The following is a 20,885-nucleotide window of genomic DNA, read 5'->3' as shown; positions in this document are numbered from 1 at the left end:
GTTTCAGACTTCCATCGAGATTCCATCGAGACTCGGCAACTTCAGAAAATGGAAGTCCAATTAATCTTTCTTATGCCACACGTTGAAGGCAAGTCCACATTTACCAAGAAGTGCATTAGCAGCACCACGAGTCTGACCAAATAACAAAACCAACTCCTAATTTCAGGCCCCATTAGCCAAATTTGCTTTCCAAGACATGAACTTGGATTCTACTATATCCTCGTCCCACCCGAACGCCATTTGAAATGGAGCTTATAAACAATGTTAGTTAAATTAAATTGTAAAATAACAGAAACGTGAACTAGGGAAGTCAAACAATTGAAATATGTAGACTGGGAATTGGCAAAAAGCAACTGAAGGATATCCAAACTTCAAACGAAGTTTCACAGTTCTTTATTTATCTTGTAACAATTTGAATAGAGTTAGGGGAGACGGAATGATGTACAACCTGAATACAACTTCTCAAAACCTACATAGTTGGACTAACAAAAACACTTTCAGCTCTAGGAGACTCGGAAGGTCTTGATTCTATATGCAAGTGACTCTTGACATCTAGTGTCTTACGATCAAGTGAACCAAGTGAAATGCGCTTAGAAGTCCTAAACGAGGTTGCCAAAACCAGCATCGACAGGATAAAAATTCAGTTCAGAAACACATGTCAAATCTGTTCTTGTACTAGATAAACCAAAGTAATCCACTTTTCAAGAATTTGCACCAAAACAGTAACTGGAATCTGTAAGCACTGTCCTAGTTCCATCTTATTTAACATTAATCTTCGAGTTGCTCCAGGACATCGCTCTGTAGGCTGAGCTAAACTGAATGAATGAATGCTAACGTCAGTTTCCAGACTAATCTATGTATATTTCATACATCAAGCAGACCCAGCACATAAACCAGAAAAACAAAGACGAAAATTGAGAGTTAACAGTGGCAGTACCTAAGGTGGGACACTGGTGCCGGAGAGTTAACAGTCCTTTGTACACTTTGTAAGGGACAATCCTGAACCACCTGTCACCTCCCTTTTCTGAAGAAAATTGACCCTATCCTTGATCAATACCATATTTGATTTGAACACACAAAGAATCAGGATATGTACACTCTTCAATTATGGCCAATTCTTTTCTTCCATTCATTTACATTTGCAAACCTGAAACATGGAATAGACCCTTTGTAAGCTATAACAGAAGAAATAGGTATTCTTCTGAGCTATAAATAAGCACCTCTTGCAAATTATTCTAGCACAGATGAAAAAGTGTGTCCCAAATACCTGCTGTGAATAGGTGTTTCCAAGCATACACATAGCAGGAACAAGAATCTCCGTCAGATACCTAAGAACCATCCAAGTGAACAATTTACCAGACAAGTTGTGCTCCAAAGTGCATCCTGTTGTGATCGCATGTAAATTCGCAAGTTCATATTCAAGATACCAAAGACTCGAACAGAGAAGATCAGTAAGCATAAATGCATTATAAACTCAGTAACATAAAATGGTTATTTCTTACCCATCTACTGGGGGATCGATGTTAGGATCTCGCTTTCCACCTTCCACAGAAATTGTTCTTTGGATGTTAAAAATCAGTACAGTAGGAGAAGTCAGATGACAAGAAGCACAAATCTAAATGTGCAAGTTTCCTCCATAGCTATCAGTGAAAGATGCCTAACAGATTAAATCAACAAAGCAATGAGTAGGAAGAATAAGCATAACACAATCACTGATGAAGACATGCAGACAGTGGTTCAGTATACCCAGCCATATATATCTCTAGTTAGACTTAAAAGATAAGGAAATCAGAAAAGAATTCCGAGTCTTCTGACAATAGAGACATTCTCCATGCCATTACATTGTTTGGACATAACTTACAGCTAATGTTTTTTTCTTCCCCTTTTGGTCGCAAATCTATGTGAGGTAGACGTGGAATGTCTAGCACCTCATATCAGACAACTAGTAAACAACCTCCACAGATCACTAGTTTTCTGTTAGATGAAGTTCTTAGATACAGGAAAGTTAACAGCCATAGGCTGAGGTTAGGTTGTGTTTTTTTTTTTTTTGTTGGGTTTCTTTTTGGGTCCTTTGGACCCCCATTTATCATTTAAAAAAAAAAAAACACGTAAACAATGGTGAAATGGCAAAGGCATACAGCCCAGACTACAGAGTCTGGCTTTTTTTCTTATAATTATTTAGGACTATTCTACTTATGGTTTCTTCATATGTCAATTACGGTGACAATTTACTACCAAAGCCAAAAGTACTATCCAATACTAGCATATAGAGGATCCTGTCAGTCATTCCAACCAAATTGAAAATTCAATAATGGTATTGGAGAATACTTAAACAAAGACATCATTTCAAACAGATTGGCTCTCATCTTAAACTTTAAATAATATCACACTAAATAACAAAAACCGGATGGTTATCCACAATGCATTGTACCCGTGAAAGTATAACTACTCACCTGAAGGTAAGGAAAGACATCACTATATACTTGTAAGAAAAACTTTGACTTCGTTGTAAACCTGAAAATGAATAAACTTTAATCAATTAACTCGTTAAAATATTTATAGTATTTGAAAAATAAAACTAAGCAGAAAATGAATAGAAATGCACAATATGTAAAGAAGAATCATGTCCTGCAGAGTAAAATCTAGCAAATTGTACTGATTTTATTTTGTGAGAAGACTAGGTTTCTAGGGAAGGGTCAAGTTTTACAGAATAATGTCAGCTTTTAGTCTTCTTTGCAGCTTCCTTTCTTTTGCTACAGTTGCAACTTGGATGCTGGCTCTTTGTTTGGCATGAAAGAAATTTTGGTCATTTAATGCAACTTGTATTCTAGATGCTTTAAGATTCTGTTATCAGTGGACATCTTGTCCTATGTAATATATGATTGTACATTTTTCCCAAATGAATAACATTTTCCATCCAATAATAAAATTAAAGATCTCAAGTCATGACTACAATATTCATGTACATGATGGCAAAAGTTTACCAATTCTATGGATATAAGTATATAACACACTAAAATGTCCAACAATGAAAACTATTGATGACTGAAATTTTAAGTATTCATACTTCCTTCCCTCTTTTCTTTTTCAGGAAAAAACAACAGAAATTGGAATGTACAGGTTCTGAGATATCATTTGTCAGACCCACCATTCCCCACACAACACTTGGATCATTCTGTGATTTTTTTTTGGTTGGATGCCTACATTACCATTTGCAGTTTTAAGGTAAAAATTATTGCTTGAAATTAAAACATATGGACCCCTACTTTAGTGCAAATGATGACTGATGAGGAAGTTAAATGCATAAAACAGCACCAGAGAGAGAGAGAGAGAGAGAGGTATGCAACTACAGTATATATACCTTCTAAGAAGCCGAAAACAAACATAGATCTCTTCAATATCTGAGTCGATCTTTAATGTAACATACTGCCTGAGAAGCTCAGAGAAGCTGTATACAGCTTGAATCCAACAGTCAGAACTTGAATCTAGAGGATGTTGACATTCCATGATAGTACTGCGCAGAATTACAGATAAGTTTCCACTTGACCCTGATTTGTCATACATCTCAGCAAGAATATTTAATATCATGCATTTACTGGCTTTGAACTCTTCAACCCACTGTGGAGGATTTCCAATCCAAAGCTTGTTAAATGCAAGATCATGTGATCCAGAATGATATCCGTCCCTCATACCTATTGATTCTCCAGGTATCTCTGCAAGAGGGTCCGAGGCAGCACTTGAAGCTAAGTCATATCTCCTGTGTGCAGGAAGCTGCTCAAGTAAGTCAACTCTCAGTTCTTGAGGTAATTGTTGCAACACCAAGGGATCTACTTGACTTAAAGATGCAGGCATTATATCAGTATTTCCAAGACCTGATGTTGAAGCTGCCACATCACTGGACCCTCCCACAGAAGAAGGCATTGCTTGTTTTTCTACAACTGTATGCTGCATCACATAAGTAGAGATATTAAGTTCCAAAACAAAGATTTCAAATGCATGTAAATAAAAAATAAAAAATTTCAATTTTCAGACTACGAAAACAGCAACTTTTTTATTGCAATCCTATTCTGGAAGAAAAGCGTATGCTTTGAAAACAGAAACAGTCATCACCTAAGATAATGTCCCAAAAAAAATAATAATAATAAATTAATCTTCATTCAACTATTTTTTTTTAATGGGGAAAAAATTCACTTGAGAGTTACAGTCAAAGAAAAAGTGACAAGAAAAAAAAGGGATCCAGATATTTACTACTCTTCAAAAGAAAGGTTTTCTTTTTGAAGATACAAAATATTCTACCAGGGCCTGGATAATACTTTGTAATATCTTTTCGTTTTTTAAATTGACATAGACCCAAGTCCTATACTAAAATAAAACGAGGATGATGCGTCGTGAATGGTCGGGATACCTCAGCTTACAGGAATGCTATCTAACTTAAACAGTCATGACATGTAACTGCTAACTCGGATGAAGAGTGTGACATAAATGAAAAAGAAGAGTAATATTAAAGTCCATCTCAAACTACAGCACTTGATAAATATGCTGCACATAACTGGATGAAAGATCCTGACTCGATAAATAAATATTGAGAAGAAAAGAACTGCAGAAGAAAGAGCAGAAGTGAGAAAAAATACCTTGGGTTCTAATGCATTTTCATCCTGCAGGTGCATATCATTGAAGAGATGACTCTCACTCCCGTTCTTTGCACCTAAGAGATATACCAACAAATTAACCAGGCACCAGAAAATATATAACTGAATCGGCTGGGTAGACATGTGAGAGAGAGAAATACCATCTACTCGTTCATGAGATGTTGTTGCACTGAATTCTCGTTTATTTTTAGCAACAAAATCAACCAACTTGCCACCATAGATCCCGTTTAATTCCGTAAAAAGTTCTGGAGGAAGACTTTCAATAACTCCTAAATCAAGATGACATAAAGGTGGTGGTGCTGAAACCTGGTTCACAGAAGTTTCACCACTACACCGATGATTGTCCACTGGAATTGGAATACCAAGTGAATTTCCGCATAGCTGGCCTGAAGTTCGATGAGTTCCCCGACCCTCACAATCTGTATGACAAATGCCATATTAAGATATAGATATGCTGTACAGAGCTGATGTCTTATCAAGCATGTTATTCTATATTATTTTAAGTTGGACTGAGGCAGAAAATGTCAAAACATTATCACATATTCTGAACATAGAGAGATCAATCATAAACAGTGTAGACGGTATAAATCATAATATCATAACCTACATAAATGAATTTAGCATGTCTGAAAAATAACATAGATTCTATTCTTGAAGTAATATTGACTAAACAAACATTTAAGAATAAACTTTTTCTAAAATCGTGTGTGTGTGTGTGTGTGTATTACCTGCATGCGCCCTCTTCCCATCATCTACAGAATAAGTATTGGATTGTTCTTCTGTACTTGCTTTGGCAGATTGGAGCCACAATTTCAAAGAGTTTTTTCCAAGTCCTTCAGCATAAGAAATAAAATAAAATAAATAAAAAACAAATTACGACCAATTTGATCACAGAGTGAAGGCTAAGAAAAATAACAACAGATCATATAGAACTCTTCCCGTCTAGCCAAGGGCACAACATCTACAGTTTATAGGATAAAGATATGTGGCTAAATTGCTTAATTGAAACCACATGGCACTCGATTAGTACTGCTGAAGTGAAATATCAGACTAATATGGCATGCACCTTGCTTTGAAGCATCTACACTCTCAAGCTTGGAAACTTGCAAACCAATACCTCGAATCTCCTTGACATCTACACAAATAATCAAAGGGTTGAAAGGAAGTTATAAGTTATTACTACATAGAAATCATCTTCCACAGCTACTAGAATTCAACACAAAACAAAGAAATTCCCATTGAAATGGAAACGTAAGACATCCACTTAAACATGCTATACAGATAGGGTTTAGGGATTAAAAAAAACAAAAAAAAACAAACACACTATACAGTGACGCAGGCAAGACATGACCCACCACCTACCCAACTATCATTGAAATTGCAATGCTTCTCCTTATCACCACTATATTTCCACATGAGACTCCACAAACCAAGATCCCACCATAGGTTCTTTAGCTGTTATAACCCTGTCAACCATCAAGTTGCCATTGCCCCTTAAACCCATGACCACACCACTTCCTTCAAAGCCAAGAGCCAAAAACTCATGTTCGCTACCAACATCAGCAGTAGTGGAATGGCCATATATGCTTTTCGATTTCAAAAAGGTTGCTCTTACTAATCTCCAGTTTCTTAACTATTTGAATCCTTTAACAAAAATCCTAAACAAAAAGATGTAGTCCAAGAAAAGTAAAATCCTGAGACCAACTAAATAGGATGCTTACATCAAAGTATCAAACATAAAATACCAGTGCATAAGAATTTCAGCTCCCAAAAAGTGCATGAACTTCATTACAGACTGCTAACATGTATGGATGTCTTCCATTCATATTAAAACATATACATTTTTAAATCGTCTAAGAAGTTAATTTACCTAGAGAGAAAAACCCAAAGAGCTGCTTTGTTATTCTCTGAAGCACTTCCACATCATCAGTAGCAACTGGAACCTAAGATGAAATAGAACTTACATCTGAGCCTCTAAAAGCGGAAGTTACCCATATGCAACAAGAATTATGCATGCGCACAATCGTGAATGTTGCCAACATTTGTGCATGTTTGTAAAGGGAAAATAAAGTATTGTTACCGTGACAGAGTGGCTCAAGTTTTCACAGTCTCCACATCCCATATACTTCACAGGCTCCTGTGCATCTTTTCTTCTTTTCTTAATCTATAACAAAACATCACAAAACTGATGTCAACCTTAGTTCACAGCACCGTTATCCCTGAGGTACGACTATCTGTTCCGGAGACAGGAGAGAGGCATAACAAAGAAAACTATCTCAGCTTGACATTTGAGCCACAAGCTAGATGTTTGGATCATAAGTATTAGAGGACTATACCTTAAGGGTAAAAGTACGACCCTGCACTGTGCATCCTTGCAAGCGTAAAGAAACCTCCTTGCAAAGATTTGAAAGGAAGTGATGACTCTGACAAAAATTTCAAATGTCAACTCTTAACCTGGCTATATACAAAAATTCTGTTAATAGATAACTTCTTTCTGTTTGTACAGAATATTAGACTACTTACATCTTTCAAATCCTTGAATCTCACACCCCAATTCACTTCAGCACCAATAGACTTACTTTCCTGCACAACAGACAATAGGTCAGTGGTGCTGAAATGATAATACTTAAAACAAAAAAATTTAAAAATTGCAAATGACACAATACCAAAAAGCACAGCTCAATAAGAAATTTTTTATGAAAAAGCTCAATAGAACAAAGATTGCTCTCATATGGACACTGATACTGCAGAAAAATACAATTCTATAGATGACAACAAATTTGGTATTATCATCCTCTCTCTACAATGAGGAATTTTGAGTACCTAAGGTCCACAAAATCATGTCTGAAGAACATTGAATTAGTATGATCTCTTGACCTTGTTAATGATACTACAAAGTACCTGTGCCATCTTGTAAATATTACTAGAGGATAGTTTTAGATGTAGATATCAAAATAATTGACAGTTACATGTGTTTCCACTGACCAGCACAGGTTTTCAGCCTCTCCAGACAAGGCTAGAAATTTAGTTTCCCGGACTTGTAAGTAATTCATCAAATACATGATTCTGTCTGTCACTTAAATTCGTAAAGTGATAACAACAAATTCGAGTAAGAATTACTACTGATGCTATAACAAATTAGAGTAATGTGCTACACTTGATTAATGAAAAGAAATTGTTTGACATGAAAGTAGCATGCACCAAGGTAATACAGCAGTAAAACATTCACATAGAAACAAAGCATGGAGAAACAAAAATGTCTGGAGAATTTAATGCAAAACAGGAATATAAGAAAAAATCAGTAGCCTCAGAGGTAGAGAAGCCAAGAAGTTATGCTCCTTGCCAAACCTGAATCACCCCAACTAGCCGATTATCTATGCCTCTACTATGATTCCACAACATCTCCCCAGTTTTTATTCCGAAGTCCTTTTGAAGAGAGTCCTGAATAAGCCAAGAAAACATACAGAACAGATGCTTGAACATCTCCACATAATAATATGATAAAACCACAAACTATTTTATTGGGGTTAAAAGAATTCAGATTAAGAGCTGATCCATAAACCACCAAAAAAAAAAAAAGTTCTCTGAAGCAGGGTGTTGCAATAAATATTCCAATTTAATAGTATCTCAGCAAATGATTCTGGAAGTCGTCATCAAACCTTTAAGACTTAACAGTGGGTAACAACTTGCACTCCTAAGTTAGCTGTTCTCTGTTTCTCTTTCTTTTCATATCTTTTGTGTACCTCAACTGTCCCCATATCATTTCAATAAACTTTCTTACCAATATATCAAACCAAAACTTTATAAAATCCAGTCCAGTTACAATTTGGGGTTTGGTACATACTTAAATCTATGGTCCAACTGATAAAAAATAAGAGATAGAAATGCATAAATAAAGACACCTTAGGAATCATACGCAACTGTCCACACGTCAAAACATTTCGCTTCTTCAACTTCTCCTCTAGAACGTGTCCTATTCCTGGAAGCGTCTTGATGGGAAGTTCATATAAATAATCATCCACCTAATACAAAAACCATACAATTTAAGTAAGCCAGACTGCACATAATATTCATGATGACAAGCACAACAGTTGCAATGAACTACATTTCAAAATACATACCCTTTCGGGAGGAATGTTGCATTGACCATCTGGTTTAGCAGATCTTGTTGCAAGGCGAGCCATCAGCATATTTCTAGCTATGCCAGCACTTGCAGTGCATCCAGTAGTCTCAAAAATCTCTTGTCTTACAGTTGAGGCTAACATATCCATATCTACCCCTTCCAAGTATGTGACATCTAAAAATGCTTCATCACAGCTTACTGCCTAAATTCAACAAAATGCATATTAATAAAAACACAACTGAAGAAATAAGTATTAAGAAGATAAATAAAATAGGTTTCCAAAAGCGTACTTGTACTTTTCTGCAGTGCTTATGCAGAATGTCATAGAACTGATCAGCTACCTGCACAACAGATCATATGGCTCATAGAAATCCACTAAACTTGCCAAAGTAAGGATATAAGAAACAAAGAAGATAACTAGCAGCAATTTGAAACATAAGAGAATGATGTCCTCCGAGAACCAACCTCCTCATACGCTTCAAAATCATAAGGAAGAATGACAAGGTGTGGACAAAGTGCCTTAGCATCTCTGACAAACATCCCAGCCCTCACTCCTGAAAATACACATTAAGAAGACTTTTAACCACACAGAACATACCCAGTGGAAACAAAAGAATGACCGAACAGGAAAAAAGAAAAAGAAAAAACTGCTATAAAAAATTGTTACCAAAACAGACCATAATCTCGAGCAGGGTAGTTTGCAGATGAAATTTCAGCAGTGCCCTTTGGATTATCAGAATGACATACAGCTACAGGCCTATCCTTAAGTTCAGGGTGTTGCCTGATGACCACGGACACAAAAAAACAGTCCTACAGCATATTGACAAGTATTTTAGTAACACAGAAAACTTCCAGCTAGTCTAAGATCTTCAGTTTGTACATTCCCAAAACCATTCAACTTGACAGTTGAGATGAATCCATCATTAGACAGGGTAAAGCATTTTAGCCTCCCTTGCAATTATGACTTTCATATTAGAAACAACTTCCACAAAAGATTTACCCTGAAGATAAGAGGTTTTGATTTTGAAGATTGAATGGTGATGGAAATAAGATAATTTCAAGCAATGAATTTCCCTGACAGTTATGTTAATGCAAAATATTTGAGAAATGCTTGGTGTTGGAAATAAGAATCTGAAACCTCAGTTTTTTACACAATTGTCTTGATAACAAAACTACCTATATATGGGAGTTGGGAGAAAATGAAAGTGATGACCGTCAACAAACAGCATAGGCAAGGGAAGACTGAATTTTAGAACATGCAATAACAATTCAGGTAAAACAGAACTGGAGTAGAGTGTACCATATTACCATGTCAATATGTATAATGGGAGTCTTCAGAGAACTATCAGGAGCACAACGGTTAGAATCTGTGTTGTCCAACCCTTTAGACGAACTAGGAAAACGCTTGCGATACCGATTTCTCCAGGTTCCTATAAAGTGCAGCCTTGAGCTCTGCAGACCAAAACGGAATATTACCAAAGACTTCAGTTAAGTACTTCCAATACAGTACGAGTAAATGATAGTAAATAGTAATCATGTACCTATATAACAATATCCATCTAAACCATTAAATGTATAACTCAAGATAGGAAAGTTTTCAAACCACATAAGTAAATGCATCAGTACCATCTCAATCAAAAGGTTGGAACTACCCCCCTCATGCAATTTTACTGGTACCGTTAAAAAAAGGATTGCCTTTAAAGCTTTGGTTGGTTAGTATTTAAGCATAAGGTTTGCACATTAGCATAATTGAGACAAATCTAAAATTCAAGAAACGAAAGGAAAGAGTCTCTCAGTAATTCATGGACTGCAAAAGTAAATCTGGTGAGAAAACCACCTGACTTTAAAAACAAAAGGAATCAATAAAATTTCATCAAATACATGATGACACAATGTCCACTAACAAGTTTGAGCACAAATTAGTTTTCTAAATCAGTACCTTAAAATAATTTTCCACAAAATTGGGATCCCCAAGAGTTGAATGACTTCGATTAGACCCAAAATTTTCTGAGCTTGGCAAGCAGTTACTGCTAACTGAAGCAGAGTGCTGGTGGGTACTAGATTTAAATTCATCCTTTATGCTGACATTATCTTCTGCATCTGAAGTAGGCGTTTCTTCTTGTTTAACTTCAGAATATTTTTCACCTGTATACAACTCCTCACCAAATTGTCCATCGGTGTTTTCATATATCATATCATCAGATTCTCCGCTACTTTCCTGTTCGTGTTCAGTGGATCTGCATACTGACTTGTTATCATCTTCTAATCTGGTTCCTACCAAAGATGTATCCTCACTTTCAGGTTTCACTTGATCAGATGTATCTCTCAAAGCATCATCACAGTTGGGGATTATCTTCGGAGCAAAGAAGTCTGACAACCTTGGTTGGTTACAAGAAACCTGCTCAAGTTGATAAGGAACCCCTGCAATCAGAAAAAGTAATTCCCTCATGAGTAAGAAAAAACGTATATGATACTTCCTGAAATCCTCTCAAAAGCCAAAAAAGAGGACCATGAGTAGAAGTCTTCAAAACATGACTAGTAATAATAGGGATAACATGATACACTCTTGCACCAACTATTTCCTTGCAAAAAATACCCCCTAATCCAGTGTCTCCATGCTGGTTTCAGTTGCATTTAAGACAAATGTACCATGCATCGAGACAAGTCCTGAATTAGTTGGTACTTTGTAGTATGGGAAAGTTGAGTCATAGACATTAAGAAAAAATGGAAGGTGAAGAGAATGTCCAAGCACTTACAACTCAAGAGTTTGTTAGCAGCAACTGAATCTACAATCCAGTTAGGCTTCACAACTGGGAGCCCTCCACTGAAAGACCTGTAACAAGATCAAAAACAGAAATCAAATGGGATAGTAACAAAGGGCCAAAGAAATGTAGCTCAATTTTCCAATTTTAACAATCTGAAAGTAAAACAACACAAACCTCAGATTTTTTATTTTACTGTCAGGAAGATTACTGCAGATGATATGTGTAACACGACGCCTTGAAAAGTAATTCTCATATCTACCACCATAATTCACCATGTACGCTCTCAGTTCCTGAAACAGCATAACATTAACAACAACAAAAAGAAAACCCACAAGAAACAACACCTCGCCATTGATTGCCAAGAATGATTCATAGAACTCAGTAAAAAGGAAGCTCAAATTAAGCATTCTCTACTACTTAGTTTCAACTTTCAATTCACGCTAATGTTCAAATTATAGTTTGAAATGAAATCTGCAGCTTGGTTTCTTCTCGACTTTTCATTTTATGTCTTCTATATGATATTAATTCTAGGCAGCCAAATAACTGTCAGCAGTAAATAATCCAAAATTTTGAGAAAGCATATAAACCTGACTAGAAGGCACTGTGAAACCATCTACGAAAATCGAAACCCCACGAAAAATACTCCTCTCGGACCCCAAACAACTCGAAGCTTCACTATCAAACTGATTCTGCAGTTTCCTGTTCTTCTCTACCATATAACTGCCCAACAAACGCAACAAACATAACCTAATTCCAATCAGTAAAAGAACAAAACCTCGATCATTCAATAAAACTTCGAAAACCCAAAACTAGGGTTTGCAATTGTCCTAATTTCAGCTACAAAAATCAATTCCATCTACAATTCAGCCTAAAAGTCAATTTGATTTGAAATCAACCGAGAAATCTAGGAGACCAAATCAAAGGAAGATGTACCTGCCGAAATCAGGAAAGGGGGATCTTTGGAAGGAGGAGCGAGAGGAGGAGAGAGAATTGGCTCCCCAAGAGACGCCGCCTAGGGTTTTCTGATTGGTGCTAATCTTCGTCTTCTTCTTGTTGTTGTTAGTGGAATTGTTGGAATTGAAGCTTCGCTTGGATTTTGAACCAGACGATTTTGACGAATTCAAACTCATAGTATCTCTGGAGAAAGAGAGAATTGAGAGTGTGTGTTGGGGAAGCTATTGACGTTTTATTCAAATGAAAGCGGCAAATTGAGACACGGGCTTTTATACGTGCGCCCAGATTTCACCGACTCGTCGGGTTTTTAACGGTCGGATCCGGGTCGGTTTTTTTTTTTTTGGTAGGAATTTTTTATTTTCTTTCTTCTGATGAAGTATTGTGACTAGATTTCTGTTGCATGATTCAAGGTTTGATCTGAGTTAAAAGCTAATCAGAAGTTCACGAAGTTATTATTTATTCAATATCATGCGTTTCTGTTTTAAGATATCTATCATGTTATTATTGTCCAACTAAGCACACAAAACTTATAGAATGAAAACATAACAATTGGTACAATAAGAGACAAAACTAATTTCGAGGTTGACAAGGGCCAATAAGAAAGTTCATCGTAGGACTCGTTGCTACAATTAATAATCACTTAATTTCTCATTTATTTGTTTTTCATTATTGAAATGGGGGGTTTTGGGAAGAGACTAGATAGATCCTCTAATCTTGTGGTAGGATCTGTCTTTCATGTAGGAGTGTTATCTCATTTCTCACAAATACGGTACATACCAATCTGGTTCTTTTTTATATAATGTTATATATGCAGATAAATTTGAAATAGGTATGATATGTAATTGGTTAGTGTAGCATGATTTGTGGATTTCGTTCCCATGGAATCAACTGAGGATACAGAATTTAGTGATCACAATATTTAAAAAGAAAAAAAATAATAATGAGCCACTTTTGCCTAATCTCCATGTGCAAAAATTTCTTTTAATTTTTGTATTTTTTGTTTTTTTTGTTTTTGTTTTTAAAACTCACGTATCATTCAAACTTCTTAGAATTCAGAAAACTTGAAGTTTTAGTGTCAAACTGATTGTGAAGTTTCCGGTTCTTCTCTACCCTCTCAATTCACAACAAATAAAACAAAGCAAACCGAATTCCAAATTAAGAAAAGTAGAAACTTTGAAGTCGAATAAAAATTTGAAAAATAAAACTAGGTTCACAATTTATTTATTTTTGATCAAATTGACACATACCAATAGTATGCTCCGTTCATAGATTAAGAAATAGTACAATGACTACTCCAATAAAACAATGATGCTCTGAGTAGTCTATGCCACATACAAACACCTCGCCTTGCAGGCAATCTATTCTACCTAGTCTCACACACCAGGCACGCAATTGTGGTACGCTAAAAACTAAGTACTTCTACAAGACTCATAGAGGTATCTCTACCAGCATAGACAATAGTAACTAGGATCAACTTATCAAACAACTATAGGCTCCTGCCCTATAAAAAGGGCAGACCTCTTGACAAACCCAACTAGCCCATAACCTGAGACCAAATCCAAACCTAGTCCCAGGCCCAGGCCCAAGTGTACCAAAGACAACACAACAGGAGACGTGAATCTGCCTCTGTCAGTCATCATCGCCGCCGCCATGTTTTCCGGCAGGCGGCCCCACCAACGCAACATTAGCGCCACTTCTCTCAACAACCTACACAAATATGCAAAAGCCTCCCCGGCGCCGGAACTGGGAAGAAAGAAACCGAAAACCCAATCGGCCAACAAACGAGCTACCGATCAGGAACTCCGATCTCAAAACCAATTATCTCCGCAACAGCAGCGACCTCCTCTGCAACCAAACTTCGACCTCCGCCGCTACAGATTCGCACCTAGTTCAACCACCGCTGCAACCCGGCCAACTCTGCTACAAATCCGGCTCCAATCCGCAAAAACAAACCGCAAATCTCCGGCCTCACCTTAGAACCGCGCTCGACTACGATAGGTCACGCCTCTGCTAGACTCGACGATGAGGAGTTGACCGTCACCGTCGCTCTCTGACACAAACGATGGCTAAGAGCAGCAGCGGCGCTCTCCTAGGTTCACAATTGTTCTCAAAGTAACTTTAAACTAGAAAAATTAATTAATTTCATATAGAATTTAGCCTAAAAGCCTACAGATTTGAAATTAAGTTGCTAATTTAGGACAATAAATCAAAAGAAGATGTACTTGCCAAAATCGGGAAAGAAAAAAATCTTCGGAGGGAGGAGTGAGAGGAAAAGTGGGAGGAAGAGAGAGAGACGGAATTGGCACCCAAAAAGACACTAACTGGTACTCTTCTCCGTCTTTGTAACTCGTACAATTACAACTAGCTAGGATTCATGTAACATGTCTACATTCATTCTTTGTCCTGATTATGTTGATAGCACAATCTTCAGATTGTAATTCCCTGTTGTAACTGCCGCAATTACTTTTTATTAGACTCAGGATATGAGCAGTTAGCATATTATATAAATTCAAAAGTTTTCAACGGAAGTTAACCAACTTAATTTTTCATGGTATGAAAGCATAGATCCTTCTCAGTCTCTTGGATTTTCATCATCTCCTCCCTTCTTTAAACCACCGTTTCTCGAAGAACTTGAGCTCACGTACTGCTCAGCCACACAACTGCCCCAATCCCTCGATCTCATCTCACAAAAATATCACTACCTGACCAACAACGCTTCTTCTCGATGCTGCGACTATTTGCTCTCTCCATAATCAATTAGTTGCTGCAAAATTTTTGCAGCTGTCGTATTATCACTGCTTTCCACTCACGCCGCTACAGCTAGCCCAAACAGCGCCACGTACCGCTTTTCTTATTCCCTTAGAGTAGCACAGTTGATTCCCCACTGCTTCATAGCTGCATAGCACAGAGCAATCTTTCCAGGTTTAAAGTATCATGCATGCATATCACTTTTGCTTGGCTCTAACTCGATCTTATATCGGTGTTGTACAATGTCTATGATAATTCCCTCAACGCTTAAAATTTGAAATTTATTGCTCAACTCTGTCAAGATGACAATGTTTTATGTATATTTGATTCTCGAAAGTTTTACACATTTGATAAATCAAATGATTCTCTTCCTTTCCAAGGTTCTTGTAGACATGGTCTTTACAAAGTAACTTCTGTTCCCTCTTTATTTCTTGAGCATCTCAAAAACTTTCTTTCTTATATCAAAACAGAATTTTCTGCTATCCTGAACAGTTTCAAAGTGATGACGGCAAGGAACACGATAATCAGTCTTTCCCATTGGGTGCTTACCTTTTGAGATTCACCATCGATTTTCTTGTCCTCACACTCCTTAATAGAATTGTCTTGCTACATGCAAACATCGTCCTATTGCTGACATGGCTCGCACTCTTCTTGTACCAGCCATGTTTCAATAACAAATTGGGTCGATGAAGGATCAAAGACAAGTTAAGTTCATAATTTTAGTGCCTAAATGTATATGCCAATTGTGACTCAACTTCAAATGTATAAAATCCATACTGGGTTGTTGGTTAGTGTTATGGGCACTCTAAAAATTGATGAGGCATGTCTCCAGTCCCCCTCTTCATATTTAAGACTCCCGCACTTTCTATACAAATCCAAAAACTCAAAACAAACATGATGAGGCAAGACCCAAGAAGTTTGGTAAAGAAGAAGAGTGATAACCAACGGATTGGGAGGTGTGGTTTATTGTTCTTTTCTGTTTAAAAATATTTTTGAGGTTTGTATGAACCTTTGGATTTTATAATGAGTTCATACTCTTGGATGAATTCTCAAGAAGATCCTAGCACACAATATTCTGACACAAGACCGAAATCTTGTGGGAAGTATGAAAAAAGAGATGACAAATTGTTTGGAGGCTTAATGTGGACAATATGGTTAAATGAGACAAATATGGCGAGAATCATGTATCACACTTTGTTTTACAGTTGAACTTTGTCGTACGACTTCGGCGATGGGGGCGTCCAACTGTATTATTGGAGCTTCAAAGAACTCTAATGTGCGAAAAAGTTATAAATTTGAGTCGTTACAAAAGAGACGCAAATTTTTATTTGACTTGTATTTGTCCCCCCTCTCTTTTGCGGCAGAATTGTTGGGAATTTTTTTTTTCCTTCTCATCTCTGCCGCAGCAGAATCCTCTTCCCTTTATTTTATTGTTAAGATTACCATCATATCCTTCGCACAGTATTTATAGATTTATGGAGCTTGAATAAACCGTGGGTATTACAGGTACTTCAAAAATTTAACCATTCTGGTAGAGAATTGGCTTAATTAATTAATAAATATGATATATATACACACACACACACACACTAATATTAAAAGAAGAAGCTTTGTTAGTCAAAACTGAAAAATTATACCAAAATAACCCTGAAATATTAATAAACTTTCATACTCATAAAATATATAGGGAGAATATAGCCAAAGGGATAGTCAAATTACAAGAGAAGCAGAAAAATAAGAAAAGAAAAAAATTAAACTCTAAAAATGATTTATCTAATTTGCCCTTTGCTCAAATTAAACTCTAAAATGATTTATCTAATATACTAAGGTTAGATTAGTGCATTTTCAAAAAAAAAAAAAAAAAAAAAGAGGTTTTTTTTCGATAAGGAAAAAGAGCTTAGGTTAGTACATCAACAATGGTGTTCAACAGGTCAGCAACTGACCAAGAAAAATCACCCTTAAATATAAATTCAAATGTGGAAAAGAAAACAACTCAACTTAATAATAATTCACTCCATCATTGAATTTATATTCAATGGTGGTTGAGCATTATTTTCTTGGTCAATTACTAATTGGGTGAACATTGCTGAGTACACCAAAGATAGTGAAATAAAATATTTCAAAAAGGGATAGTGAAATTTAAAAAAAAATCATTGAACATGGGAAACCAACAGCTAACTGCAATTACAATTATCTTATCTAATTAATAATTATTAATTGGCCAAAACATCAAAATGTCAAAATAAAACAAAAAATTAATCAAAAGAAAGAGAATGAAATTCACACTCTCAAATTTGAAATCCATACTCATTTTTTTGCTTTTAGAATGAAATTCGCACTTCCAAATTTTTCTACAAAAAGAGAATTTAATATACTAAAAAAAATATGGAGTGTGAATTGTAAAATAGTGAGTGTAAATTTCACTCCTTTAAAAAGAATTGCCTTAAACTATCCACTCACACATACTTCACCATCTTACACGCGCGAGTGTGTAGACAATTTCTAGTGCTTATTAACAAAATGAATAGCAAAAATTTATTTTTATACATCTAAAACGAATGAGGTTTCAAAATTTAATGATTTTTTTCTAACTTAAGAAGGGGGAGAATTCAGTGCAGCAACGTGCACTTATACCGACATAAATGAATTGTTAGATTATATTAAATACACTCTTAAGTTATTAATAAAAATATTAATTATAAATATCAAGGGTTAAAATCATCTTATAAATGTTTGGTCATTTACACCGTACATAGAATAATTTCCAAACTTAAGAATTGGCGTTCGATTATAGGTCCTGCCTTGCACTCATAGGAAGCCAGGGAATAATGATTTAGGAACTTTCTAGTTTCTAATGCAATTGTTATTTTTCTTTTTACACAAAAAAAAAAAAAAAAAAAAAAAACCACTTAATGATTTGCAATTTCTAGTATTAACTTGTAATTATTACTCCGAAACCCCAATGCCCAAAACCAAGAAATGCACAAGAATACATTGGTAATTGGTTAGCCCTAGGAAATTTACATGTGTAAGCCATGCCAAGGCAACCTTGGCCAAAAACCCACACGCACTCCTTCCCCAAAACACACAAGCATTCCTTTCCCAGTACCCTTTCCAATTCATTACATTAAAAGCAAAATTACAAAAACCATTTTCACACGCCTACTAGGCTAAAGAGACCACTACTACTACTACTACCAACTTTTTCCCCTTCCCCTGTATTTTCTTTTCACCCTTTTCACCTTTTACCCCAAAAATTACGTTGTCATGTCATTGTTGTAGGTTCCCAAAACGAGCCGGCACTAGGTCTTCTTCTAGGTTTGGCCATGTACACAAAACTGACAAAAGCACCTTCACTAGTCCTTCATCAATATCCGGTCGACGATGACACTTTGTTGTTACTGTTGCTCGCCATTGTAACCGGTGACCAGAAATCGGCACCGTTGTTGTTCGCCAAATGTGCGGTGTTCTCCATCGGCACCAAACACAGCCCCCGGCTTCTCAGGTCATTACTCCTCGCTTCTTCGTCCTTCTTCTCCGCCCCATCTCCTCCTCCCTCCTGAAATCACATTGCCTATAATTAACCGCGGTTAAAAAAAAAGGGTGAAAAATATAAGCCATAATTTGACTGGGACTGTTGACTAAGGACGAGAGACTTAAGTGCGGTCACGTCAGTGTGGGACCCGTACGGAGACTGAGTCCAATGGAGCGTCATGACGGTGACGTGGAGTAAGGTCAGGTCAGGTCGCAACAAAAATTATCAATGAGAGGGAGGAAGGAGGTCGAAACAAAATTAATCTGACAGAGAAAGGTGCGTTGGATTTTGGCTGGGTTTGTTTTGGTGGGTTGTTCTTGTTCCAGTAATACTTACAGGTAATGAAGGCAAGCGTTTCAGGTATGGCGAACACAGAACCTGAACCTGGTCGTGCAGGAACCTGATGTATCCCATCGCTTCATGAAGCACTGAGGCTGTGTCTGTCTGCACGGTTCAAAGAAACCCCATTAATCTAGTCTAATGAAATTGTCCAACTTTGATATAGTGTTGAAATTGGGTAGGTTTCAAGAAATGAAATAAATTAGTTTTTATGAGAAAGATTGTACCTTTCCAAAGGGTGAAACGAGTTGCTGCAGTGCTGAGATTCTTTCTCCCAGCTTCTCTCTCCTCTGTAAAAAAAAAAAAACCCTAGTTATTAATCACAGATGAAATTACACAATAAAAACAGATAGAAGGTAAGAAATTCCGGTCTAAATTTCAAACCTTTCCGGCAGCGGGCTTGTCCGTTTTCGGCTTCTTAGAGCTTCTCTGACCGGCCTGAGTTGTGGTGCTTGCACATTGAACTTGTTGTTCTTGCGCCACCCCGTTTCGCTTCTTCTGCTGACAAACCCAAAATCATAACCAAAACAAACACCACATAATGATTACAAAATCAAACCCTTTTCAAAAAAAAATGATTACAAAATCAATCAATTGCGAATTTGCAACACTTACATTACTATTAGAGTTGGAGGAAGAAGTGGCCGCTTTGGTGCTGGTGGAAGAAACAGAGGAGGAATCGCTGCATGTGAGCCCTGATTTCTGAGCCGGCGGCCGGGAAATCGAAATCTCCGGAAACCCAATTTCCCCGAGGTGGTGGTTGTCCCTGTCCTTGTTCTGAAAGTCCCCGAAACAGAGCATTTTGGGGGTTTTAAGGTCGGTGGCCGAATAAAGCGAGGAGCAGCTGTTGGTGTTGTAGTTGAAGATTTGGGATTGATGATCATCTACACAAAGACCCACCACATCATGTTCGACTTCGTAGAGCAGCTGAGAGAAGCTCGTTCCTTCTATGACCCCAAGCTGGTCCACCTCAAAACCCTCCTTTCCAGCCATTAAGGGAAGAGAAAGAAGGACCACCCGGAAAGAAGAGCGAAGCGAAAATGAAAGGAGAAGGGTTCTGGGAGAAAACGACGGAAGCTTCTTTGTTGGTGTTGATAAGAGAGAAGAGAAACAAGTCTGGCTGGCTCTGTTTTTTTGCTTCTGAATTTCTGGGTATATGTGTGAGAGAAGAGCGAAGTGAGTGTGACGGTGGCAGAGGGGGGTAGAGATGGGATTTCAATGCTCTAAGGTTTTTGGGGGTTCTCGGCGACTTTTGGTCAAACCCCACCTGGCCCGAGAAAACCGTGGTTTCGTCGTCCAAGGCTATGTTGCTAACCCCAGTAACTTGACTCTCAATACGTCATCTCTGTTGTTCTCAATGGAAATGGAGCTTCATTCTTGCTGCGTAACGTATAGCCATCTCGTATAGAATAACGTTTTTCTTTAGACCATGACAAAGGGTTTGGGGTCCCTATGCGGTGCTATGTTCTCATCAAATTTTTGGTTTTTGGTTTATGTGATGAGATTGTGTAATCTTAGTTGCCGACTCGGTGTGATTGTAGAGATCGGTCAATGTTATCGGAATTCATCAATGTTGTCGTCAAACCGAGATTATTCAGGTGCTAATACCGTGAAGCACATTGATGATAATGAAATATTCAAACTCAATAGATTGTGTGTGTTTATTTGTTTGATTCAAGTTAAGTACTTTAATGAGTCAAATTGTCAAAATGCAAATGCAAAATGGTTTCTAAGAAACTTGTACATTTTCTCAATAGCCATTCAATTCTTTA

The 20,885-nt window shown here is 37.0% G+C and overlaps 2 protein-coding genes across 6 annotated transcripts; both read right to left on the bottom strand.

The window, feature by feature from the left end:
• Positions 1-361: 361 nt before the first annotated feature.
• LOC112172772 (DNA repair protein REV1) lies at positions 362-12,723 on the bottom strand. 4 transcript variants are annotated; one of them, XM_024310248.2, is made up of 26 exons: positions 12,471-12,723; positions 12,125-12,257; positions 11,712-11,827; positions 11,529-11,605; positions 10,712-11,193; positions 10,081-10,224; positions 9,450-9,582; positions 9,238-9,326; positions 9,063-9,113; positions 8,771-8,974; positions 8,552-8,671; positions 7,998-8,090; positions 7,173-7,232; positions 6,986-7,072; positions 6,730-6,813; positions 6,520-6,592; positions 5,716-5,784; positions 5,378-5,482; positions 4,790-5,068; positions 4,632-4,705; positions 3,362-3,945; positions 2,454-2,514; positions 1,503-1,657; positions 1,268-1,383; positions 938-1,147; positions 362-815 (listed from the first exon to the last, which is right to left on the bottom strand). In XM_024310248.2, the coding sequence occupies exons 1-23, from the start codon at positions 12,665-12,667 to the stop codon at positions 1,616-1,618; spliced, it is 3,357 nt and encodes a 1,118-aa protein (XP_024166016.1). In that variant the 5' UTR covers positions 12,668-12,723; the 3' UTR covers positions 362-815; positions 938-1,147; positions 1,268-1,383; positions 1,503-1,615. The 4 variants fall into 4 exon arrangements, with proteins under 4 accessions (XP_024166016.1, XP_024166017.1, XP_040365207.1 ...); XM_024310249.2 differs by lacking the exons at positions 362-815; positions 938-1,147; positions 1,268-1,383; positions 1,503-1,657 and having other exon boundaries at positions 3,362-3,514; positions 3,693-3,945; XM_040509273.1 differs by lacking the exons at positions 362-815; positions 938-1,147; positions 1,268-1,383; positions 1,503-1,657; positions 2,454-2,514 and having other exon boundaries at positions 3,373-3,514; positions 3,693-3,771; positions 3,873-3,945.
• A 5,731-nt stretch (positions 12,724-18,454) lies between these two features.
• Positions 18,455-20,467, bottom strand: LOC112173605 (transcription factor bHLH113). Of its 2 annotated transcripts, none has more exons than XM_024311287.2 (5): positions 19,729-20,467; positions 19,498-19,614; positions 19,341-19,403; positions 19,111-19,218; positions 18,455-18,798 (listed from the first exon to the last, which is right to left on the bottom strand). In XM_024311287.2, exons 1-5 carry the CDS (start codon positions 20,104-20,106, stop codon positions 18,607-18,609), a joined length of 858 nt encoding a protein of 285 aa, XP_024167055.1. In that variant the 5' UTR covers positions 20,107-20,467; the 3' UTR covers positions 18,455-18,606. The 2 variants fall into 2 exon arrangements, with proteins under 2 accessions (XP_024167055.1, XP_024167056.1); XM_024311288.2 differs by having other exon boundaries at positions 19,498-19,611; positions 19,729-20,461.
• Between the last annotated feature and the right edge of the window lie 418 nt (positions 20,468-20,885).

This window comes from Rosa chinensis, chromosome 6 (genome assembly GCF_002994745.2).
Source record: "Rosa chinensis cultivar Old Blush chromosome 6, RchiOBHm-V2, whole genome shotgun sequence".
NCBI classification, from domain to species: Eukaryota; Viridiplantae; Streptophyta; class Magnoliopsida; order Rosales; family Rosaceae; genus Rosa; species Rosa chinensis.
The sequence above is the reverse complement of the archived record's forward strand: the minus strand, read 5'-3'. Positions and strand labels throughout refer to the sequence as shown.